Consider the following 26,958-nt stretch of genomic DNA (forward strand, 5'->3'; position numbering starts at 1 on the left):
AATGCTAGTGGCTCGTACCCGTTCCAACAGAGAACGGTACAGTGTAGCAAGGGCAGAAGAGAAACGAATCCACCGCAGAAAAAAGGCAACACGAAGAGAGTGTGATAGCTGAAGCGCAGAAGAACCTGGATAGAAACGATATGTGGAGGTTTTACGCACTGTCAATGGCGCGCGGTATAAGACTGCGCCAGTGCCCGCCATGTGCAATGACCGAGAGGGGAATTTGCTGACAGATAAGACTATGGTGGCAGTCAGGTGGAAGGAGCACTTCGAAAATTTGTTGAAAGATGAAAATGAAGGTGTATTAAGGAGCAGGATGGACATAGTCGGCGACGGTCAAGCCGTGGAACCACCAACGCTGGACGAGGTTAAGAAGGCTCTAAACGAGCTGAAAACAGTATAGCTGCTTGGAAGGACGAGATCCCGGTCGAACTTCTCAAACACGGAAGTGAGTAGCTGCATCAATCAATCCACCACATTATCCAGAAAATATGGAAAGATAAAGAACTGCCTGCCGGCTGGTTGCAGACTCACAATCTGTTCACAGATTTCAAAGCAGCGTACGATTCAGTGAAAAGAAATGAGCTGTGGCAGATAATGTCCGAACATGGTTTTCCGGTAAAATTGGTTAAACTGATACGTGCAAAAGCGGATGGCTCGAAAACAAGTATTCGGATTGCAGACGAAGTGTCAACCTCGTTTGTGACCTTAGACGGATTGAAGCATGGTGATGCACTCTCGAATTTATTGTGCATTGTAGTACTCGAAGACTCTATTAGGAAATCTGGCTTGCAGAGGCACGGCACTATCATCACACTGTCGCATATGATCTTGTGCTTTGCGGACGACATCGACCTTCGAGGATAGGCTTAACCATTAACTCCATTAACTCTACCAAGACAAAGTACATTGTGGTAGAGGTAGAGGTAGGTAGAGGTAGGTAGAGATAGAGAAAGACCTGTTGATTGGTGCTGAGGTAGTGCTTGATGGGAAGTGTTTGAAGTTGTTGAAGAATTTGTTTACCTTGGAACGCTTGTGTCATGTAACAATGACGTTTCCCGTGAAGTGAGAAGACGTATTGCTGCTGCGAACAGGGCCTTTTATGGATTACGTAACCAGCTTAGGTCTAGCAACATGCAGACGCAAACGAAATTTACTTAGCTGGGAGAAGTGGAAAAGGAAAAATCGATAGTGCATGTTCGAATTGGTGTAAAACCAATTTAAATGATCTAAATGCATTAAATCAAAATGGGCTATCAAAAACAGTCAATTTTGCACCAACTGTGTGGTAATTCATACCATTTTAGTTGCTTGAAATTGATGGAAAAAGATTGAAAAATTAAGAGTTGTTTTTCCACTTAACCCAGAAGGATGGGGTAAGTGGAAAACCCATGTTACCTTGACCTTCAGTAGTTACATATAACCACAGATAACAGATATTTAGGCTAGAACAAATTTTATTGAAAATCCTGTGTAAACTTTTGAATTGATATACGTTGGCCCACTACTGCCATCTACTCAACTGATTGCGGCAGTATATACGGACACAGCTGATCAAAGCCGTCGAATGCAGCCAATGCACTTGAAAGCCGCATTCTGGCTGCGTTTTCAATAACAATGATCCTTGCGCCATCTCCATCTCCACGCGGTCCCAATTTAAAATACATTTGAATTAACGGTTGCCGATGTTTATACACGTATCGGATGCCAGCCTCAATATCTGTTATCTGTGATATAACTAAAATTAAAACGGTAATTGCTCTGAGTATCTTTTGTTGAATAATTCCATTGGCTTAACGGAATAGGTCCCCAAGGAATTCTCGTAATAGCTAGTGGAGGGCTGGTTTTGCCTTCTCGAACATTAAGTGTACGTAAAATCTATATATTCGTCCCAAAAATGAACTTTTTGTAGGAAAAATGGGGTTTAAAGGTATATAAACTAATCAACTTAGTTTAACGAATTGAGATGATGTCTGTGTGCGCGTGTTTGTATGTATGTATGTGTGTGCGCAAAACACGTACAAAATTATCTTCTATTTTTAAGCACTTGTCCTTAACCAATTTGTTCGCACAAAAAATTGCATTTAACTGCAAAACTGGAATAGGTATATTCACCTACCTTACTTATGGATCCTGTACACCTCCGGTGGTGCAAAGGGCCGACTTGAAAGATCTCCATCCTGAGCGATGCCCGGCTATCGCTTTAACCTGTTGCCAGGTTAGATTTCGGTCGACTTCTTTTATTTCTTTATTGAGGCTTCGCCGCCATGAGCCTCTGGGTCTGCCTCTGCTGCGATGTCCCGCTGGGTTCCAGTCTAATGCTTGCTTACAGATTTCGTTTCCGCCCCTACGTAGAGTGTGGCCGACCCAGCCCCACTTCCGATCCCGAATTTCTGTTGTTATCGGCCTCTGGTGACAACGACGATGGAGCTCGTTTTTTGAGATCCAGTTGTGAGGCCACCAGGCCCGAATTATATACCGCAGGCATCTGTTAATGAACACCTGCAGCCGTTGAGTGTTCTCCACTGATACACATTATGTTTCGCTAGCGTATAACAGCACAGATTTCACGTTAGAGTTGAAAATTCGTATTTTGGTGCGTTCACTTATCTGCCTGTTTTTCCAGATATTTCTTAAACTCGCAAAGGCAGCCCTTGCTTTCAGCCCCCATATTCACCTACCGCTGCTATTTTTTTCCTTCTCATACATTTTTTTCATATGTAAAACATGTGAAAAGCATTAATACCTATAGGTGGATTGATCAGGCGTTTTCTTCTATACATTAGTCCAATTACCACTGAAATCACAATGATAACAAAGAAGGAACATATTAAGTTTCACAACTATCAAAATAAACCCTGGAGGGAAGGAAAAATTTGCGTAATCAGAACATTTTCCACTTCCCCCGCAGTGTTTGATACCAGGGGAAATTGTAAAATCTTTGACTTATTTGCTTTCATTAATAACCACTACAAATTGTATGGGATTAGTTTAATTGTATTGTAATAGTCACCTGTGATATAAATTCACTTGAAAAAAGGACAATTGGTGCCAATAAAATTTGATTTTATGAATGGAAAACTCAACTCCTCGCGAAACCTAAAATGACAGTTCAAGCGTTAACGATGTTAGTGTATGTATTATACAAATTTTAATATGGTATTAGTGTGGGCATCAAAGTATATTCTTGCACAATGTTATGGTGTGGTAAAAACTGTAAAGTATGTACAATTTCAATTTTTCGAGTCAATTTTTACACTTACCTCCTTTTTCCACTTCCCCCAGTGTACCTTTCGGGGGACAAAACAAACTTTGAATCTACAAGTGGCCCTTTATGGACATGAAGCATGGACGTTAAAAGAGACCGACCGGAGAGCTTTCGGGGGTTTCGAGCGAAAAGTGTTGCGTACAATACTCGGAGGGAAACTAGAAAATGGTGTGTGACACAGACACATGAATCATGAGTTGTATCAAGTATACAAAGAAGAAAATATTGTGAATAGTGTAATATACGGCAGACTTCAGTGGGCTGGTCACTTAGTGCGAATGTCGGAAGAATAGGAAAACCACGAACGCGCTGGTTGCACGCGGTGGAATCGGACCTGGGGACTCTGAACGTTCGGGGAAACTGGAGGAACATCGCCCAAGATCGACGATTATGGAGCTCTACAATACGCCAGGCATAGGTGTATCGACGCTGTAGACAACCAGGTATCCAGGTAGGTAGGTATTCAAAAAGTCTTTTTCATATACGATATTGTATTTTTACAAACTGTAGTGATATTCACCCAGGTCCACAAAATCGAATAGGAAGTGAAAGTTTTCAGTTTCGTTTATTCATTTCATTGAATTCAAGTAACTTTTTAATCACACTTCTAAACTAGATAGAACAGGCTTTAAATATTACGGTTCTTTTAAAAATATACAGTGTAAAATACTGTCAAAAATTCTAATGCATTTTCAACGCTTCTAGATCACTGTTTAAGGCCCTGCATAGGTTCATGAAATCATTCGTTTCTGTTTTAAATAAAATCGCACAGCTATATCAATCCTCTACGAGGCGACTATCGCTTCGTCAGGAGTATCTTAATGTAAGATGGCATAACAATGGCTCGAACTACCAACGCTGAGCTAACCTACTCTACCCCCAATTCTACACTACTCGGTATGGTCATCTTCGGTGTACAGCTTGATGATTTCCTCAATACTGACGTACGATCCGGAAACAAGCGCGAAAATCGAAAAAGCCCCAAAGATGACATTTTTGACCAGAATCCATTTGAACGTTCCGAGCTCGTTCGGCCACAGAAAGACGGTTTCCACAACGCACGGCACCAGGAGGCCCAAGCTGGAGAAGAAGACCGCACCAACCAGTCCGATGAAGGGTTCCAGATCGGGAACGGCCAGTGCGATTCCTCCCATCAGGATCATGATTCCCGTCCGGATGGCGATCTGCGAGAAGTTGTGCTTGTTTTTCGGAATCTTGTCGTGGATCTTCCTCCACAGGATGTCCATCGGGACGTAGAACTGCAGGCCGAAGGTGAACAAGATCGCGGCAGCGATCAACAGTTGTGCGATTTTAGCCATGCTGTGGAAGTAAATTGGGGGCCGTTAGTCTAGAATTCTAATGCAAAGCTTTGATCATGAATGGAACTTACACATCCTCAGTTGGTAGATTCAGGGTGATACTGCCTGCCGAAAGTTCGCCGTATCGCACGTATCCGAAGAAACCGATTATGGCATACAGAGTGATGACAGTGCCCATGGCGGTGTTCAGAACTCCTGGGCATCCGAGGAATTGTTGTGGTTTTGCCATGGAGTTTTCAACGGGCATGACTACACCAATGCCTTCCATGGCGAAGATGACCGTACTGCGTAAAAAAATGAAAGCTTTAGGTATTTCAATCTAAATGAATTTTTGTATAAACCTACCTGAAGAATAAAGGAAGTGTGGCAAACGACGCAAAATTCGGCTTATCATTGAACTCCAATGGGTCTTTGAAGATATAATACAGCGTGATGCCGAAGGTAACGACAATGAACAGATTGGCGATTGCTGAGAACGGGACCAAGTACTTCAGTGAACGGATTTGACCAATCAACAGGACGGGGATCATTGTTAGGAGGATGTAGATGCGGACGCTCCAGTCCAGTTCGGCAGCCACGTTGATCACTTTCTCGAGTGAACTACCGATGAATACGATGTACACACAACCGGCACTAAAGTACGTTGCCATAAGGCCGTAGTCCACGAACAATCTGAGAAGTAGAAAAAAGAATTATAGAACAATGAATTCAAGTTGGAAGAAGATGTGTGCTTTACGATTATCATTATAGAATAAGAAAAGTCCCTGAGTTTGATGTTCATTAGCAGTATTGTCCTACACATTCTGCAAAACAATATTGCTCTTTGATTTTGCACCATCCAAACGATTACATAATCTTAATTCAGTGAGTGCAACTAATTTTCATACTTGGCAATATCCAACCGTTTAAAAAAGACCAGCGCATGTCGCTTTAAGGCCACCATCGCAAACAAGTTCATCTTCCGCGAAATTGCGAATAGCGAATAAGATCCAATTTCCTCAATGTCGATGTTCAGCGGAAACTTTCTAAAAAACCACAGTAAACACTGCTCTGCTCTGACACATGATGACATGAATCCATCAAGCAAATCACTGTTTCCTGAACGCAAATCCTTCAAAGAAAACCGACCGAAGTTAAGCTAGATTAGGTTCAAGAACCGCTATCCCTGTGAAATTTTTCGACAAAACTAGATTGCCATTCGGCAAACGATTTCATTCCAATTCCTTTCCAGACCAACTTCAGGAACCTAGGAAGGCTTCTATATGCTGAAGAAACAGAAACACCTTCATCATAGACACAGCATTCAACGTGCTATAAAAACACCAGCAGCCAATTCAGTGTTTCATTAAAAAGCCAGGACATCGAACGCTACATCAGCTAGTTCCGGAACCTTTGGATCGACTTATACATCTGCTGACTAGAAAGACGAGCTCGGTGGTTTAGTGTCTATCGCTTCTGCCTCAAGCTGGAGATCGTGGGTTCAATTCCAGGCTTGTACCTTACGCCATTTGTGGGTAGTTTAGTTCTTTTTGTGTTTCACGTTCTACCAAAACGATTCCTACTGTTATGCAGCGTGAACACGGTCAAGCAGTTCGACCAACATTGACTCCACCACTCGTTTAGTCAAGCATCTACCACGTTTTACAAATAGCAGCACGAAAACTCAATTTACTCGACCAATAATATCTATCATATACACGAACGACCGAAACGCCAATGTGAACAGCAACCATGAAAAAATATATGGGGCTGCCGACATTCAAACGGTTGTTCAAAGAAAGGAGCAATCCAAGCCCTTTCTTGGAGGCGGTAGCGGGAATGTTCCAGAATATCTGACGGAAATGTTCCAGGGATTCCAATGAGAATTTTGTGCAGACTCCGATTAAAATCCTCCAGGAATTCTGACAGGAATATTCCAGGCATTCCGACGGAAATGTTCCAGGAGTTCCAACAAGAATGTTCCAGAGCTTCCGTCGGACATCCTCCAGGAATTCCAACGCGAAGGTTCAGGGATTTCGTAGGCAATGTTTCAGGGATGTAGAAGCAAATCGTCGAAGGATTCCTAAGCAATCTGTTAAAGGATTCCTAAAAAAATTGTCGAGGGATTTCAAAGCGAATCGTCAGAGGGATTCCGATCGTCAAGAGATTCCGCAGAAAATCATTGAGGGATTCCGAGGCAAAACGTCGAGAGATTCCAAATTAAATATTCAAGGGATTCTGAAGCAAATTGTCGGAGTATTCTGAAACAAATCGTCAAGGAATTCCGAAGCAAATCGCCGAATGATTCCGAAACAACGACTTCAAAGCAAATTAACGACATATTCCGAAGCAAATCCTCCATGGATTATGAAGGGTATCCCCCACAGATTCCCAAGGGTATCGATAGCGGAAGGAATCCAGTGTGAATTGTTTTGGACTCCGGTTGGAATACTTCGATGATTCTGGAAGAAATTCTCTAGAGATTCCAATGAGAACTCTTCTCGGATTCTGATGGGAATTTCTCTCGGATTCTGATGGGAATTCCTCTCGGATTCTGATGAGAAGACAAGAGGAAGTCTGCTGGAAAACTGTCACTCCAGTCCGAGATGGTTGACCACATGTCTTTGATACCGTTGGATCACTAAGACTACTAATCCAGCACGGTTCGACAACAGCCCCAATGGGGACCCAATAGCAATCAAATTCTTCAAGAAAAAAAGTTGCGTCTGGGTTGGAGGAGGTGCCGGTCGATGTAAAAATGGACGACCCTGCTGGAGGCCAGTGAGGAGGCCGAACATAAGATCCGCCTACCTGCTGAATAGAAGGTGTTGGTGATGTACCAGGCGGCGAAGGCCAGAGAGGAGGCCAAATCGAAGATTCGTCTCCTCTCTGAGGAAAAGCGGCTGGCAGAGAGCCAGACTACTTCTTCTTCTTCTTCTTCTTCTTCTTACTGGCATTACATCCCCACACTGGGACAGAGCCGCCTCGCAGCTTAGTGTTCATTAAGCACTTCCACAGTTATTAACTGCGAGGTTTCTTAGCCAGGTTACCATTTTTGCATTCGTATATCATGAGGCTAGCACGATGATACTTTTATGCCCAGGGAAGTCGAGACAATTTCCAATCCGAAAATTCCCTAGACCGGCACCGGGAATCGAACCCAGCCACCCTCAGCATGGTCTTGCTTTGTAGCCGCGCGTTTTACCGCACGGCTAAGGAGAGCCAGACTACGGTGCTTCGTAAACGCATGGCAACAAGCGTTGCAACTCTGAAACTAAATAAGATCTTGCAAGCGGCATACCCGAACAGTACCTCCGAAAAGAAAGTCTACCGAAGTTCGCCGTGAGAAGGTCATGTAGGTGGCCGACCCTAGAGAACAGCGTCAGTCAGGAAGGTGACTGGAATTTCCTGGGATGAAGACTTATCTTGGAGAGGGTTCGTGATCCCCAAAATGGCGAAGAAGAGGAAACAGCAAGCCGTTAGAGGTGCGGCAAGTGGAGCGGACCAGGCAGTGATAAAGAAAAGTAGAGCCCGTGTTGAAAAGGATGCGTCTTTTAATGGTCGTGGCTAATGAAAAGACAGAAATGAAGCAATTATCGTTAAAGTCTGAAGGTTCAGAGTTTAAGTTTAAGCCCTATGTCCAGTTTCGGTCATTCAGTGCAGAGGCCTGGATGAGATAATCTAAGTAGGAAATTTGGCAGAAGCGCTGAGAGATCAGTGCAACGTAGAGATCCAGAGCTCCGCGATTCGATTGCGGAAAGGCTTTGCGGCAATGCTGGTGGCCTCATTCAAAGTACTTCTAGTTGATGCCAAGAAGAAGCTGGATAAGGCTAAACTGGAAGTGGGCTGGTCGGTATGTACGTTGAACATAAGCCAGCCACCTCAGACCTGCTATAGGTGTCTCGGTTACGGTCATAAGTCTTTTGGTTGTAACAAGCTAACAAGAAAGATAACAACAAGCTCGCACATGTGTGGCTGCCCCGAGGTGTCTGATCTGTTCACTGGGCACTAGGCCTCTAGAAGGGTCCAGACCTAGGATAGGATGTGCCAAGTAGTCGTACCGATTTTCTGTCACAATCGTACCGGTTGCTGATTGGTTGAAAATGACATTCGATTACTTTGATTGGCGATGGCGCGTTTTTCGTAGGGCAGCATGTTGTTAGTTTGGCCGTGTTGCTGGTTTGTAATGTTGATATTTAGCAATAAACGTAAATGTTTGAGTTCGAGTTTTTTGGCACAACATTAATTTATATTGAACTGCAAACTCCATATAAATTATTTTCAAGGGTTGCAAAGGTTTAAAACTGTTGATTTTAAGCATTATCATTCACTTTTCTGTCATTTTCGACCTCAAAATCATTATTTCATTCGCGAAAATGTCTCTCTGTTAGTCTTTCCCTTATTTATTTATTATCAGACTAAGGCCGGAGTGGCCTGTGCTGCACATAAAAGTCTTCTACATTCAGCTCGGTCCATGGCTGCACTTCGCCAACCACGCAGTCTGCGGAGGGTCCGCAAATCGTCCTCCACCTGATCGATCCACCTTGCCCGCTGTGCACCTCGCCTTCTTGTTCCCGTCGGATCGTTGTCCAGAGCCCTTTTCACCGGATTACTGTCCGACATTCTGGCTACGTGCCCGGCCCACCGCAGTCTTCCGATTTTCGCGGTGTGAACGATGGATGGTTCTCCCAACAGCTGATGCAACTCGTGGTTCATTCGCCTCCTCCACGTACCGTCCGCCATCTGCACCCCACCATAGATGGTACGCAACACTTTCCTTTCAAAAACTCCCAGTGCGCGTTGGTCTTCCACGAGCATCGTCCAGGTCTCGTGTCCGTAGAGAACTACCGGTCTTATAAGCGTTTTGTAGATAGTCAGTTTGGTACGGCGGCGAACTCTATTCGACGGGAGCGTCTTACGAAGTCCAAAGTACGTACGATTTCCTGCCACTATGCGCCTCCGTATTTCTCTGCTGGTATCGTTATCGGCGGTCACCAGTGAGCCCAACCCAAGCCTTCAACCTCCTCCATTTCGTCACCATCGAAAGAAACTCGTGGTGGGTGGCTTACATTGACCTCCCTTGAGCCTCTTCCTATCATGTACTTCGTACTTCGACGTGTTGATGACTAGTCCAATCCGTTTAGCGTCGCTTTTCAGTCTGATGTAGGCTTCCTCCATCCTCCCAAAGTTACGTGCCATGATATCAATGTCGTTGGCGAAACCAAATAACTGGACGGACTTCGTGAAAATCGTACCACTCGTGTCAATCCTTGCCCTTCGTATTACTCCCTCCAAAGCGATGTTGAATAGCAGACACGAAAGACAATCACCTTGCCGTAACCCTCTACGCGTTTCGAAGGGACTCGAGAATCCCCTTGAAACTCGAACTACGCACATCACCCAATCCATCGTCGCCTTGATCAACCGTATCAGTGTATCAGTTTATCCGGAAATCCGTTTTCGTGCATTAGCTGCCATAGCTGGTCCCGATCGATTGTATCATATGCGGCTTTGAAGCCGATAAATAGATGATGTGTGGGCACGTTGTATTCGCGGCATTTTTGCAATACCTGACGTATTGCGAACACCGAACTCTCTTGCAATTGGTGTTAGTCGGCGGCACAAAATTTGGGAGAGTACCTTGTAGGCGGCGTTCAGCAATGTGATTGCGCGGTAGATGCTACAATCCAGCATTTTGTAGACGGGACACACGACACCTTCCATCCACTCCTGCGGCAGAACCTCATCCTCCCAAACCTTGGCAATCACCCAGTGCAGCGCTCTAGCCAGTGCCTCACCACCGTGTTTAAACAGCTCTCCTGGTAGTTGGTCAACTCCAGGGGCTTTGTTGTTTTTCAGCCGGCCGATCTCCTCCTGGATTTCCTGGAGACTCGGAGCTGGAAGTCGCATGTCCTGCGCGCGTGATCCTAGGATCATTACCATACCGCCACCGTTGTCTGCCACAACGCCATTCAGGTGCAGTTCGTAGTGCTGCTGCCACCTTTGGATCACCTCACGCACGTTTGTAAGAAGGTTCCCGTTCATGTCCTTACACATATCGGGCTGTGGCAAGTGGCTCTTACGTGAACGGTTCAACTTCTCATAGAACTTTCGTGCGTTATTAGCGCGGTACAGTTCCTCCGTCTCTTCACGGTCTCGATCTTCCTGCTGGCGCTTTTTTCTCCGGAAAATCGAGTTTTGTCTGTTCCGCGCCCGTTTGTATCGTGCCTCGTTCGCCCTCGTGTGTTGTTGCAGCATTCTCGCCCATGCTGCATTCTTCTCCTCAACTAACTGCTCACATTCGCCGTCATACCAGTCGTTTCTCTGATCCGGAGCCACCGTGCCTAGTGCAGCGGTTGCGGTGCTTCCAATGGCAGATCGAATATCTCTCCAGCCATCTTCAAGAGATGCTGCGCCTAGCTGTTAGAACCTGTTGTAAATATTTTGGACTATGTTTGTATGTCAAGGTCAAGCCCCCCTTAACCCAAATTTAAATCTACTCGCGTTTTCAAGGGCACCCCACTCAATACTAAAGTAGCGCACAACTGCCAATTTTATTATTCAACATATGCTATTGAATTAATAACAATAATAGTTGTGCGTTGCTTCCTTATGCAGATTTAAATTTGGATTCCGGGAGGCTTGGCTTTAAATAACAATCGTACTTTCCAACGGGTTTAAAAACTAAAATGTTCTGTGTACGATTAAAACCGGGTTTATTTTTCTTGATTTTATTTTCCGTCGGTCCATTTCCCCCCGAAGACAACCGCTGATGCCTAGAAGACGACTCCATTTGAGCCCTACATATCGTACCCATCAACACATGCACTGAGACCTTCGGCTACCGAAGGAAAGCCTGACTAAACATTTTTCGTCTTAGAAAATGCTAACAGCGAAAAAAGCAAGCTTTTACAGGTTTAAAGCTCAAATTAAAGTTTTTCGAAAGTTTAATTTTTTTGAAATATTTTTATTCGCTACTAAGAGTTTATTATTTCACCCTGCACTACAATTATGTTGGAGAGCTTCCTTTCGCGTTTCCCTAACCCTTTCGATATTGGCAGTAGCTTCTAACTGAACAACGGAATGAAGAACTTGACATCGTTACCAAAATTTACGGTAATAATTATAAAAAATTAACTGAGCACATTCTTTATCATTATTATATTTATATCGTCCTAATTCAATCAATTAATCTATTAATTAATCTATTAATTAATCTATTAATTAATTTAATCTATATATATAAAAACCAATCTATGTATGTATGTTCGCTAACTACTTCTGAACCACTTGGCCGATTTCAACCAAATTTGGTACAGACATTCTCTATCCTCAGAGGAAGTTAACAAAGGGGGGGATGGTCATGTAGAAAAGGGGAGGGTGGTGGGAGGGTTTTGTTCAGAAAACGAACAATTCTGTGTAACTTTCAACTCCCAGGACCGATTTCAACCAAATTTGGTACAGACATTCTCTATCCTCAGAGGAAGTTAACAAAGGGTGGGATGGTCATGTAGAAAAGGGGAGGGGTGGTGGGAGGGTTTTGTTCAGAAAACGAACAATTCTGTGTAACTTTCAACTCCCAGGACCGATTTCAACCAAATTTGGTACAGACATTCTCTATCCTCAGAGGAAGTTAACAAAGGGTGGGATGGTCATGTAGAAAAGGGGAGGGTGGTGGGAGGGTTTTGTTCAGAAAACGAACAATTCTGTGTGACTGGCAACTCCCAGGACCTATTTCAACCAAATTTTGTACACATATTCACTACGAGGAGGTAATCATATGGGAGGGTAATTTGGGAAAGGAGAGGGTCTGGAGGGAGGGGTTTTGTTTAGAAAACGGGCAATTCAAAGTAAATCATGAACCCCTGTACCGATTTCAACCAAATTTGGTACACACATTCTACATCATAAGGAAAAGATAACAAAGGGGATGGGATGGTCATTGGAAAAAAGGGGAGGGTATAGGGGGAGGTGTTGTCTTTGGAAAACGAGCAACTCAGTGTAACTCCCAACCCCCAGGACCGATTTCAATCAAATTTTGTACACATATTCACTACTAGCTTTATGTACCCGGCCTTGCTCGGAATTGCCAGTTTGATTCGCAGTTTTTTTTTTCACAATCGGAAAATGAATAAACCAATTGGTCAACAGGATAATTGCGTTATCTTATCGATACTTCATCATTTGATCAAAAGAAGGCAGATTTCATTTGAAAACATTGACTGATTTTGAAGAAGGGATCAAACTTGAAATCGCCTTTTTCCGGGCGAACGTCTATTTCTAAAGAAGGATAAATATGAACCGATGCCTTATTCCGGGAAAACGTCTTTTTTTTAAAGAAGGGATCACATTCCCCATCCAGAAGGAAACACATTAATCATTGCTTTTACGTTGGGCAAACCATGATTTCGATAAATGGTTGAATTGATCGATAACTAAACAATACAATAATGGGTTCAGAAGTTAGGCTGGAGCACACACACAAACATACAAACATTGAGTTTTATATATCTCGGCAACTTATTCAAAACGACGTATGTGATTTTGTAAACAAAGATGCATACGTCGATTTGTCAAATATGATGACACTCCCACGCAAACCAATACAACGAACATGTAGCCGAAACCTTCCCCTACCTGTATGTGGCGATAGTTTGCGTGGGAGTGCTATCAGATTGCAGAAATCAACGTTTAAATTTTTGTTTACAAAATCACATACGTCACATACGTTGAATAAGTATCCGAGATATATAGATAGCTAATAGCTATATGTATCCGGCTTTGCTAGGGACTGAAAAGTAAATTATAGAATTAAAATGTCCAATGCTGTAGCACGAAACCCACAGAGGTAGATCTACCGCTCATAGAATTGAACCTTTGTATCAATATATTTTTATATCTTTGTTTGGCCCTACCTTTTCAATAAACATCTTCCAAAAATAGAGAATAAGTGTACCAAATCTGGTTGGAATTTATCCTGGGAGTTACACTGAATTGCTCATTTTTTAAAGACAACCCTTCCCCCATAACTTTCCTTTTCCAAAATGACCCTCCCACCTTCTTTGTTATCTTCTCCTTAGAATAGAAAATGTGCACCAAATTTGGCTGAAATTGGTCCTGGGAGTTGGGTGTTACACTGAATTGCTCTTTTCTAAAGACAACCCTTCCCCTTACCCTCCCTTTTCCCAATGATCATCCCACCCCTTTGTTATTTTCTCCTTAGGATAGAGAATGTGTGTACCAAATTTGGATGAAAGCGGTCCAGGGGTTCAAAAGAAACACTGAATTGCCTGTTTTCTGAACAATACCCCTCCCCAGACCCTCCCTCTTTCCCAAATTACACTTCCATGTGATCGACTTCTCTTAGTGAATATGTGTACAATATTTGGTTGATATGGGTACTGGAAGTTGGGAGTAACACTGAATTGCTCGTTTTATAAAGACAACCCTCCCCCCATACCCTCCCTCTTTTTACAATGACCGCCCCACCCCATTTGTTATCTTTTCTTTAGGGTAGAGAATGTGTGTATCAAATTTGGTTGAAATCGGTGCAGGGGTTCAGAATTTACTCTAAATTACCCGTTTTCTGAACAATACCCCTCCTCCAGACCCTCCCCTTTCCCAAAATCTCTCATATGATTGTTTCCTTATGGTGAATATGTGTACAAAATTTGGTTGAAATCGGTCCTGGGAGATGAAAGTTACACATAATTGTTCGTTTTCTAAACAAAACCCCTCCCCCTTTCCTAAATGACCCTCCCACCCCCTTTGTTAACTTCCCCTGAGGATAGAGAATGTGTGTACCAAATTTGGTTGAAATCGGCCAAGTGGTTCAGAAGTAGTTAGCGAACATACATACATAGATTGGTTTTTATATATATAGATAGACTAGCTTTATGTACCCGGCCTTGCTCGGAGTTGCCAGTTTAATTCGCAGTTTTTTTCACCATCGGAATTGGAATAGGTCAAAAGGATAATTGTGTTTTCTTATTGATATTTCATCATTTGATTAAAAGAAGGTAGATTACATTTGAAAACATTGACTGATTTTGAAAATGGGATCAAACCCAAAATCGCTTTATTCCGGGCAAACGTCTATTTCTAAAGAAGGAAAACATACACCGATGCCTTATTCCGGAAAAACGTCTATTTTTAAAGAAATGATCACATTTACCGTCCAGAAGGAAACACTTTAATCATTGCTTTTCTCTGGGCAAACCATGATTTCGATGAAGTGTTGAGTTGATCGATCCCTGTCATCTTCGCCTTCTTAAGAAAAAGAATGTTTGTTCCAAATTTGGTTGAAATCGGGCAAGGGTACAGAAGTTATGCTGGAACATTGGATCATTGCATACCTTGCTTTTATTTATTAATCTTGAATCATTATCATATAATTATCATACCTTTTAAAATTTGGAATAAAGGTTACTCGATTATGGATCACTATGCAATTTGATCATTCATAATCATCAATCATTAATCATATCGATCGTTAATCATTAACCATACACATAGTGTGTCAACATTTAATCACGATCGGTAATCGTTAATCATAATCCAACGGTTTTTTTCATCTATCTTCTTCTTCTTATATATATAAAAACCAATCTATGTATGTATGTTCGCTAACTACTTCTGAACCACTTGGCCGATTTCAACCAAATTTGGTACAGACATTCTCTATCCTCAGAGGAAGTTAACAAAGGGGTGGGATGGTCATGTAGAAAAGGGGGGGGTGGTGGGAGGGTTTTGTTCAGAAAACGAACAATTCTGTGTAACTTTCAACTCCCAGGACCGATTTCAACCAAATTTGGTACAGACATTCTCTATCCTCAGAGGAAGTTAACAAAGGGGTGGGATGGTCATGTAGAAAAGGGGAGGGTGGTGGGAGGGTTTTGTTCAGAAAACGAACAATTCTGTGTAACTTTCAACTCCCAGGACCGATTTCAACCAAATTTGGTACAGACATTCTCTATCCTCAGAGGAAGTTAACAAAGGGGTGGGATGGTCATGTAGAAAAGGGGAGGGGTGGTGGGAGGGTTTTGTTCAGAAAACGAACAATTCTGTGTAACTTTCAACTCCCAGGACCGATTTCAACCAAATTTTGTACACATATTCACTACGAGGAGGTAATCATATGGGAGGGATTTGGGAAAGGGGAGGGTCTGGAGGAGGGGTTTTGTTTAGAAAACGGGCAATTCAAAGTAAATCATGAACCCCTGTACCGATTTCAACCAAATTTGGTACACATTCTACATCATAAGGAAAAGATAACAAAGGGATGGGATGGTCATTGGAAAAAGGGGAGGGTATAGGGGGAGGTGTTGTCTTTGGAAAACGAGCAACTCAGTGTAACTCCCAACCCCCAGGACCGATTTCAATCAAATTTTGTACACATATTCACTACTAGCTTTATGTACCCGGCCTTGCTCGGAATTGCCAGTTTGATTCGCAGTTTTTTTTTTCACAATCGGAAAATGAATAAACCAATTGGTCAACAGGATAATTGCGTTATCTTATCGATACTTCATCATTTGATCAAAAGAAGGCAGATTTCATTTGAAAACATTGACTGATTTTGGAAAAGGGAGCGAATCCATAATCGCCATATTCCGGGCAAACGTCTATTTCTAAAGAAGGACAAACATCCACCGATGCCTTATTCCGAGCAAACGTCTATTTTAAAGAAGGGATCACATTCACCATCCAGAAGGAAACACATTAATCATTGCTTTTTACGTTGGGCAAACCATGATTTCGATAAATGGTTGAATTGATCGATAACTAAACAATACAATAATGGGTTCAGAAGTTAGGCTGGAGCACACACACAAACATACAAACATTGAGTTTTATATATCTCGGCAACTTATTCAAAACGACGTATGTGATTTTGTAAACAAAGATGCATACGTCGATTTGTCAAATATGATGACACTCCCACGCAAACCAATACAACGAACATGTAGCCGAAACCTCCCCTACCTGTATGTGGCGATAGTTTGCGTGGGAGTGCTATCAGATTGCAGAAATCAACGTTTAAATTTTTGTTTACAAAATCACATACGTCACATACGTTGAATAAGTATCCGAGATATATAGATAGCTAATAGCTATATGTATCCGGCTTTGCTAGGGACTGAAAAGTAAATTATAGAATTAAAATGTCCAATGCTGTAGCACGAAACCCACAGAGGTAGATCTACCGCTCATAGAATTGAACCTTTGTATCAATATATTTTTATATCTTTGTTTGGCCCTACCTTTTCAATAAACATCTTCCAAAAATAGAGAATAAGTGTACCAAATCTGGTTGGAATTTATCCTGGGAGTTACACTGAATTGCTCATTTTTAAAGACAACCCTTCCCCCATAACTTTCCCTTTTCCAAAATGACCCTCCCACCTTCTTTGTTATCTTCTCCTTAGAATAGAAAATGTGTGCACCAAATTTGGCTGAAATTGGTCCTGGGAGTTGGGTGTTACACTGAATTGCTCTTTTCTAAAGACAACCCTTCCCCTTACCCTCCCTTTTCCCAATGATCATCCCACCCCTTTGTTATTTTCTCCTTAGGATAGAGAATGTGTACCAAATTTGGATGAAAGCGGTCCAGGGGTTCAAAAGAAACACTGAATTGCCTGTTTTCTGAACAATACCCTCCCCAGACCCCTCCCTCTTTCCCAAATTACACTTCCATGTGATCGACTTCTCTTAGTGAATATGTGTACAATATTTGGTTGATATGGGTACTGGAAGTTGGGAGTAACACTGAATTGCTCGTTTTATAAAGACAACCCCTCCCCCCCATACCCTCCCTCTTTTTACAATGACCGCCCCACCCCCATTTGTTATCTTTTCTTTAGGGTAGAGAATGTGTGTATCAAATTTGGTTGAAATCGGTGCAGGGGTTCAGAATTTACTCTAAATTACCCGTTTTCTGAACAATACCCCTCCCTCCAGACCCCTTCCCCGTTTCCCAAAATCTCTCATATGATTGTTTCCTTATAGTGAATATGTGTACAAAATTTGGTTGAAATCGGTCCTGGGAGATGAAAGTTACACATAATTGTTCGTTTTCTAAACAAAACCCCTCCCCCTTTCCTAAATGACCCTCCCACCCCCTTTGTTAACTTCCCCTGAGGATAGAGAATGTGTGTACCAAATTTGGTTGAAATCGGCCAAGTGGTTCAGAAGTAGTTAGCGAACATACATACATAGATTGGTTTTTATATATATAGACTAGCTTTATGTACCCGGCCTTGCTCGGAGTTGCCAGTTTAATTCGCAGTTTTTTTCACCATCGGAATTGGAATAGGTCAAAAGGATAATTGTGTTTTCTTATTGATATTTCATCATTTGATTAAAAGAAGGTAGATTACATTTGAAAACATTGACTGATTTTGAAAATGGGATCAAACCCAAAATCGCTTTATTCCGGGCAAACGTCTATTTCTAAAGAAGGAAAAACATACACCGATGCCTTATTCCGGAAAAACGTCTATTTTTAAAGAAATGATCACATTTACCGTCCAGAAGGAAACACTTTAATCATTGCTTTTCTCTGGGCAAACCATGATTTCGATGAAGTGTTGAGTTGATCGATCCCTGTCATCTTCGCCTTCTTAAGAAAAAAGAATGTTTGTTCCAAATTTGGTTGAAATCGGGCAAGGGGTACAGAAGTTATGCTGGAACATTGGATCATTGCATACCTTGCTTTTATTTATTAATCTTGAATCATTATCATATAATTATCATACCTTTTAAAATTTGGAATAAAGGTTACTCGATTATGGATCACTATGCAATTTGATCATTCATAATCATCAATCATTAATCATATCGATCGTTAATCATTAACCATACACATAGTGTGTCAACATTTAATCACGATCGGTAATCGTTAATCATAATCCAACGGTTTTTTCATCTATTATTCATAATCGTTAATTATTGTCAAAATGAATTTAATCATTAATCATTATCAGTCATCATTTTCAAAAATTATAATTCATTAATCATAATCTTTAATCATAGAGTTGAATGATTTAATCATTTAATCTGCTTAGAATTGGTCCTGGGGTCAGGAGTTACACTGAATTGCCCGTTTTCTAAAGACAACCGCTTTCCCTTTACCCTTCCTCTTTTCTCAACGGCCATTTCACCCCTTTGTTATCTTCTCCTAGGGATAGAAAATGTGTGTACCAAATTTGGTTGAAATCGGTACAGGGTTCAGAAGTTACACTAAATTGCCCGTTTTCTGAACAATACCCTCCCTTCAGACCCCTACCCCCTTATCCAAATTTCCCTCCCGTACGATCGGCTCCTCATAGTGAATATGTGTACAAAATTTGATTGAAATCGGTCCTGGGGTTGGGAGTTACACTGAGTTGCTCGTTTTCCAAAGACAACACCTCCCCTATACCTCCCCTTTTTCCAATGACCATCCCATCCCCTTTGTTATCTTTTCCTTATGATGTAGAATGTGTGTACCAAATTTGGTTGAAATCGGTACAGGGGTTCATGATTTACTTTGAATTGCCCGTTTTCTAAACAAAACCCCTCCTCCAGACCCTCCCCTTTCCCAAATCCCTCCCATATGATTACCTCCTCGTAGTGAATATGTGTACAAAATTTGGTTGAAATCGGTCCTGGGAGTTGAAAGTTACACAGAATTGTTCGTTTTCTGAACAAAACCCTCCCACCACCCTCCCCTTTTCTACATGACCATCCCACCCCTTTGTTAACTTCCTCTGAGGATAGAGAATGTCTGTACCAAATTTGGTTGAAATCGGTCCTGGGAGTTGAAAGTTACACAGAATTGTTCGTTTTCTGAACAAAACCCTCCCACCACCCCTCCCCTTTTCTACATGACCATCCCACCCTTTGTTAACTTCCTCTGAGGATAGAGAATGTCTGTACCAAATTTGGTTGAAATCGGTCCTGGGAGTTGAAAGTTACACAGAATTGTTCGTTTTCTGAACAAAACCCTCCCACCACCCTCCCCTTTTCTACATGACCATCCCACCCCTTTGTTAACTTCCTCTGAGGATAGAGAATGTCTGTACCAAATTTGGTTGAAATCGGCCAAGTGGTTCAGAAGTAGTTAGCGAACATACATACATAGATTGGTTTTTATATATATAGAAGAAGAAGATAGATGAAAAAAACCGTTGGATTATGATTAACGATTACCGATCGTGATTAAATGTTGACACACTATGTGTATGGTTAATGATTAACGATCGATATGATTAATGATTGATGATTATGAATGATCAAATTGCATAGTGATCCATAATCGAGTAACCTTTATTCCAAATTTTAAAAGGTATGATAATTATATGATAATGATTCAAGATTAATAAATAAAAGCAAGGTATGCAATGATCCAATGTTCCAGCATAACTTCTGTACCCCTTGCCCGATTTCAACCAAATTTGGAACAAACATTCTTTTTCTTAAGAAGGCGAAGATGACAGGGATCGATCAACTCAACACTTCATCGAAATCATGGTTTGCCCAGAGAAAAGCAATGATTAAAGTGTTTCCTTCTGGACGGTAAATGTGATCATTTCTTTAAAAATAGACGTTTTTCCGGAATAAGGCATCGGTGTATGTTTTTCCTTCTTTAGAAATAGACGTTTGCCCGGAATAAAGCGATTTTGGGTTTGATCCCATTTTCAAAATCAGTCAATGTTTTCAAATGTAATCTACCTTCTTTTAATAAAATGATGAAATATCAATAAGAAAACACAATTATCCTTTTGACCTATTCCAATTCCGATGGTGAAAAAAACTGCGAATTAAACTGGCAACTCCGAGCAAGGCCGGGTACATAAAGCTAGTCTATCTATCTATATCTATATATATAAAAATCAATCTATGTATGTATGTTCGCTAACTACTTCTGAACCACTTGGCCGAATTCAACCAAATTTGGTACACACGTTCTCTATCCTCAGGGGAAGTTGACAAAGGGGGGGGGGGGGTAATTAAGAAAAGGGGGAGGGGTTTTGTTTAGAAAACGAACAATTATGTGTAACTTGCATCTCCTAGGGCCGATTTCAATCAAATTTTGTACACATATTCAATATAAGGAGACAACCATATGAGAGTGTAATCTTTGAAAGGGGAGGGTCTGGAGGGAGGGTATGGTTCAGAAAACGGGTAATTCAGAGTAAATTCTGAACCCCTGCACCGATTTCAACCAAATTTGATACAAACATTCTCTACCCTAAACAAAAAGATAACAAAGCGGGTGGGGCGGTCATTGTAAAAAAGGGGAGGGTATGGGGGAGGGTTGTCTTTATAAAACGAGCAATTCAGTGTAACTCCCAACCCCAGTACCCATATCAACCAAATTTTGTACACATATTCACTAAGAGTAGTCGATCATATGGAAGTGTAATTATGTAAAGAGGGGAGGTGGCTTGTTGTATGGGTATTGTTCATGAAACAAGCAATTCGGTGTATCTTTTGCACCCCTGGACCGATTTCATACAAATTTGGTACACACATTCTCTATCCTAAGGAGAAAATAACAAAGGGTGGTATGATCATTGGGAAAAAGGGATGGTAAGGGGGAAGGGTTGTATTTAGAAAAGAGCAATTCAGTGTAACACCTAACTCCCAGGACCGATGTGAACCGAAATTGGGGTACACATTTTCTATCCCAAGGAGAAGATAACAAAGGAGGTGGGAGGGTCATTGGGGAAAAAGGGAAGTTATGGGGAAGGGGTTGTCTTTAAAAAAATGAGCAATTCAGTGTAACTCCCAGGATAAATTACAACCAGATTTGGTACACTTATTCTCTATTTTTGGAAGATGTTTATTGAAAAGGTAGAAGGGCCAAACAAATATATAAAAATAGATTGATACAAAGGAACAATTCTATGAGCGGTAGATCTACCTCTGTGGGTTTTGTGCTACAGCATTGGACATTTTAATTGAATAATTTACTTTTCAGTCCCTAGCAAAGCCGAATACATATAGCTATTAGCTATCTATATATCTCGGATACTTATTCAACGTATGTGACGTATGTGATTTTGTAAACAAAAATTTAAACGTTGATTTCTGCAATCTGATAGCACTCCCACGCAAACCATCGCCACATACAGGTAGGGGAGGTTTCGGCTACATGTTCGTTGTGTTGGTTTGCGTAGGAGTGCCATCATATTTGACAAATCGACGTATGCATCTTTGTTTACAAAATCACATACGTCCTTTTGAATAAGTACCCGAGATATATAAAACTCAATGTTTGTATGTTTGTGTGTATGCTCCAGCCTAACTTCTGAACCCATTATTGTATTGTTTAGTTATCGATCAATTTAACCATTTATCGAAATTATGGTTGCCCAGTGACAAGCAATGATTAATGTGTTTCCTTCTGGATGGTGAATGTGATCCCTTCTTTAAAAATAGACGTTTGCCCGGAATAAGGCATCGGTGGATGTTTTTCCTTCTTTAGAAATAAACGTTTGCCCGGAATATGGCGATTATGGGTTTGCTCCCTTCTTCAAAACCAGTCAATGTTTTCAAATGAAATCTGCCTTCTTCTGATCAAATGATGAAGTATCGATAAGAAAACGCAATTATCCTGTTGACCAATTGGTTTATTCATTTTCCGATTGTGAAAAAAAAACTGCGAATCAAACTGGCAATTCCGAGCAAGGCCGGGTACATAAATAAAGCTAGTATATAAAAACCAATCTATGTATGTATGTTCGCTAACTACTTCTGAACCACTTGGCCGATTTCAACCAAATTTGGTACACACATTCTCTATCCTCAGGGGAAGTTAACAAAGGGGGTGGGAGGGTCATTTAGGAAGGGGGGAGGGGTTTTGTTTAGAAAACGAACAATTATGTGTAACTTTCATCTCCCAGGACCGATTTCAACCAAATTTTGTACACATATTCACTATAAGGAAACAATCATATGAGAGATTTTGGGAAAGGGGAGGGTCTGGAGGAGGGGTATTGTTCAGAAAACGGGTAATTCAGAGTAAATTCTGAACCCCTGCACCGATTCCAACCAAATTTGATAAACACATTCTCTACCCTAAAGAAAAGATAACAAAGGGGGTGGGTGGTCATTGTAAAAAGAGGGAGGGTATGGGGGGAAGGGTTGTCTTTATAGAACGAGCAACTCAGTGTAACTCCCAACCCCCAGTACCCATATCAACCAAATATTGTACACATATTCACTAAGAGAAGTCGATCACATGGAAGTGTAATTTGGGAAAGAGGGGAGGGGTCTGGGGAGGGGTATTGTTCAGAAAACAGGCAATTCAGTGTTTCTTTTGAACCCCTGGACCGCTTTCATCCAAATTTGGTACACACATTCTCTATCCTAAGGAGAAAATAACAAAGGGGTGGGATGATCATTGGGAAAAGGAGGGTAAGGGGAAGGGTTGTCTTTAGAAAAGAGCAATTCAGTGTAACACCCAACTCCCAGGACCAATTTCAGCCAAATTTGGTGCACACATTTTCTATTCTAAGGAGAAGATAACAAAGAAGGTGGGAGGTCATTTTGGAAAAGGGAAAGTTATGGGGGAAGGGTTGTCTTTAAAAATGAGCAATTCAGTGTAACTCCCAGGATAAATTCCAACCAGATTTGGTACACTTATTCTCTATTTTTGGAAGATGTTTATTGAAAAGGTAGGGCCAAACAAAGATATAAAAATATATTGATACAAAGGTTCAATTCTATGAGCGGTAGATCTACCTCTGTGGGTTTCGTGCTACAGCATTGGACATTTTAATTCTATAATTTACTTTTCAGTCCCTAGCAAAGCCGGATACATATAGCTATTAGCTATCTATATATCTCGGATACTTATTCAACGTATGTGACGTATGTGATTTTGTAAACAAAAATTTAAACGTTGATTTCTGCAATCTGATAGCACTCCCACGCAAACTATCGCCACATACAGGTAGTGGGAGGTTTCGGCTACATGTTCGTTGTATTGGTTTGCGTGGGAGTGTCATCATATTTGACAAATCGACGTATGCATCTTTGTTTACAAAATCACATACGTCGTTTTGAATAAGTTGCCGAGATATATAAAACTCAATGTTTGTATGTTTGTGTGTGTGCTCCAGCCTAACTTCTGAACCCATTATTGTATTGTTTAGTTATCGATCAATTCAACCATTTATCGAAATCATGGTTTGCCCAACGTAAAAAGCAATGATTAATGTGTTTCCTTCTGGATGGTGAATGTGATCCCTTCTTTAAAAATAGACGTTTGCTCGGAATAAGGCATCGGTGGATGTTTGTCCTTCTTTAGAAATAGACGTTTGCCCGGAATATGGCGATTATGGGTTCGCTCCCTTTTCCAAAATCAGTCAATGTTTTCAAATGAAATCTGCCTTCTTTTGATCAAATGATGAAGTATCGATAAGATAACGCAATTATCCTGTTGACCAATTGGTTTATTCATTTTCCGATTGTGAAAAAAAAGTCTGCGAATCAAACTGGCAATTCCGAGCAAGGCCGGGTACATAAAGCTAGTCTTCTTCTTCTATCTTCTATATATATAAAAATCAATCTATGTATGTATGTTCGCTAACTACTTCTGAACCACTTGGCCGATTTCAACCAAATTTGGTACACACATTCTCTATCCTCAGGGGAAGTTAACAAGGGGGGTGGGAGGGTCATTTAGGAAAGGGGGAGGGGTTTTGTTTAGAAAACGAACAATTATGTGTAACTTTCATCTCCCAGGACCGATTTCAACCAAATTTTGTACACATATTCACTATAAGGAAACAATCATATGAGAGATTTTGGGAAAGGGGGAGGGGTCTGGAGGGAGGGGTATTGTTCAGAAAACGGGTAATTTAGAGTAAATTCTGAACCCCTGCACCGATTTCAACCAAATTTGATACACACATTCTCTACCCTAAAGAAAAGATAACAAAGGGGGTGGGGCGGTCATTGTAAAAAGAGGGAGGGTATGGGGGGAGGGGTTGTCTTTATAAAACGAGCAATTCAGTGTTACTCCCAACTTCCAGTACCCATATCAACCAAATATTGTACACATATTCACTAAGAGAAGTCGATCACATGGAAGTGTAATTTGGGAAAGAGGGGAGGGTCTGGGGAGGGGTATTGTTCAGAAAACAGGCAATTCAGTGTTTCTTTTGAACCCCTGGACCGCTTTCATCCAAATTTGGTACACACATTCTCTATCCTAAGGAGAAAATAACAAAGGGGTGGGATGATCATTGGGAAAAGGGAGGGTAAGGGGAAGGGTTGTCTTTAGAAAAGAGCAATTCAGTGTAACACCCAACTCCCAGGACCAATTTCAGCCAAATTTGGTGCACACATTTTCTATTCTAAGGAGAAGATAACAAAGAAGGTGGGAGGTCATTTGGAAAAGGGAAAGTTATGGGGGAAGGGTTGTCTTTAAAAATGAGCAATTCAGTGTAACTCCCAGGATAAATTCCAACCAGATTTGGTACACTTATTCTCTATTTTTGGAAGATGTTTATTGAAAAGGTAGGGCCAAACAAAGATATAAAAATATATTGATACAAAGGTTCAATTCTATGAGCGGTAGATCTACCTCTGTGGGTTTCGTGCTACAGCATTGGACATTTTAATTCTATAATTTACTTTTCAGTCCCTAGCAAAGCCGGATACATATAGCTATTAGCTATCTATATATCTCGGATACTTATTCAACGTATGTGACGTATGTGATTTTGTAAACAAAAATTTAAACGTTGATTTCTGCAATCTGATAGCACTCCCACGCAAACTATCGCCACATACAGGTAGGGGAGGTTTCGGCTACATGTTCGTTGTATTGGTTTGCGTGGGAGTGTCATCATATTTGACAAATCGACGTATGCATCTTTGTTTACAAAATCACATACGTCGTTTTGAATAAGTTGCCGAGATATATAAAACTCAATGTTTGTATGTTTGTGTGTGTGCTCCAGCCTAACTTCTGAACCCATTATTGTATTGTTTAGTTATCGATCAATTCAACCATTTATCGAAATCATGGTTTGCCCAACGTAAAAAGCAATGATTAATGTGTTTCCTTCTGGATGGTGAATGTGATCCCTTCTTTAAAAATAGACGTTTGCTCGGAATAAGGCATCGGTGGATGTTTGTCCTTCTTTAGAAATAGACGTTTGCCCGGAATATGGCGATTATGGGTTCGCTCCCTTTTCCAAAATCAGTCAATGTTTTCAAATGAAATCTGCCTTCTTTTGATCAAATGATGAAGTATCGATAAGATAACGCAATTATCCTGTTGACCAATTGGTTTATTCATTTTCCGATTGTGAAAAAAAAACTGCGAATCAAACTGGCAATTCCGAGCAAGGCCGGGTACATAAAGCTAGTATTTATCATTTATCATTTATCATTTATCATTTATCATAAGATATAAAAACCAATCTATGTATGTATGTTCGCTAACTACTTCTGAACCACTTGGCCGATTTCAACCAAATTTGGTACACACATTCTCTATCCTCAGGGGAAGTTAACAAAGGGGGTGGGAGGGTCATTTAGGAAAGGGGGAGGGGTTTTGTTTAGAAAACGAACAATTATGTGTAACTTTCATCTCCCAGGACCGATTTCAACCAAATTTTGTACACATATTCACTATAAGGAAACAATCATATGAGAGATTTTGGGAAAGGGGGATGGGTATTGTTCAGAAAACGGGTAATTTAGAGTAAATTCTGAACCCCTGCACCGATTTCAACCAAATTTGATACACACATTCTCTACCCTAAAGAAAAGATAACAAATGGGGGTTGGGGCGGTCATTGTAAAAAGAGGGAGGGTATGGGGGGAGGTTGTCTTTATAAAACGAGCAATTCAGTGTTACTCCCAACTTCCAGTACCCATATCAACCAAATATTGTACACATATTCACGAAGAGAAGTCGAGCACATTGAAGTGTAATGTGGGAAAGCGGGGGGGAGGGGTATTGTTCAGAAAACAGGCAATTCAGTGTTTCTTTTGAACCCCTGGACCGCTTTCATCCAAATTTGGTACACACATTCTCTATCCTAAGGAGAAAATAACAAAGGGGTGGGATGATCATTGGGAAAAGGGGAGGGTAAGGGGGAAGGGTTGTCTTTAGAAAAAGAGCAATTCAGTGTAACACCCAACTCCCAGGACCAATTTCAGCCAAATTTGGTGCACACATTTTCTATTCTAAGGAGAAGATAACAAAGAAGGTGGGAGGGTCATTTTGGAAAAGGGAAAGTTATGGGGGGAAGGGGTTGTCTTTAAAAAATGAGCAATTCAGTGTAACTCCCAGGATAAATTCCAACCAGATTTGGTACACTTATTCTCTATGTTTATTGAAAAGGTAGGGCCAAACAAAGATATAAAAATATATTGATACAA

General features: G+C 41.1%; 1 protein-coding gene across 1 annotated transcript in view; it reads right to left on the reverse strand.

The window, feature by feature from the left end:
* Nucleotides 1-3,814: 3,814 nt before the first annotated feature.
* The window catches only part of LOC134223341 (proton-coupled amino acid transporter-like protein pathetic), an 89,601-nt gene continuing 66,457 nt past the window's right edge, over nucleotides 3,815-26,958 (reverse strand). Inside the window, exons 6-8 of the mRNA XM_062702489.1 lie at nucleotides 4,933-5,259; nucleotides 4,659-4,871; nucleotides 3,815-4,588 (exon numbers count right to left, since the gene is read on the reverse strand). Of these exons, the coding sequence (XP_062558473.1) occupies nucleotides 4,159-4,588; nucleotides 4,659-4,871; nucleotides 4,933-5,259 (970 nt within the window). The 3' untranslated portion in view covers nucleotides 3,815-4,158. The remainder of the gene's footprint in view (nucleotides 4,589-4,658; nucleotides 4,872-4,932; nucleotides 5,260-26,958) is intronic.

Source organism: Armigeres subalbatus, chromosome 3 (genome assembly GCF_024139115.2).
Source record: "Armigeres subalbatus isolate Guangzhou_Male chromosome 3, GZ_Asu_2, whole genome shotgun sequence".
Taxonomy (NCBI): Eukaryota; Metazoa; Arthropoda; class Insecta; order Diptera; family Culicidae; genus Armigeres; species Armigeres subalbatus.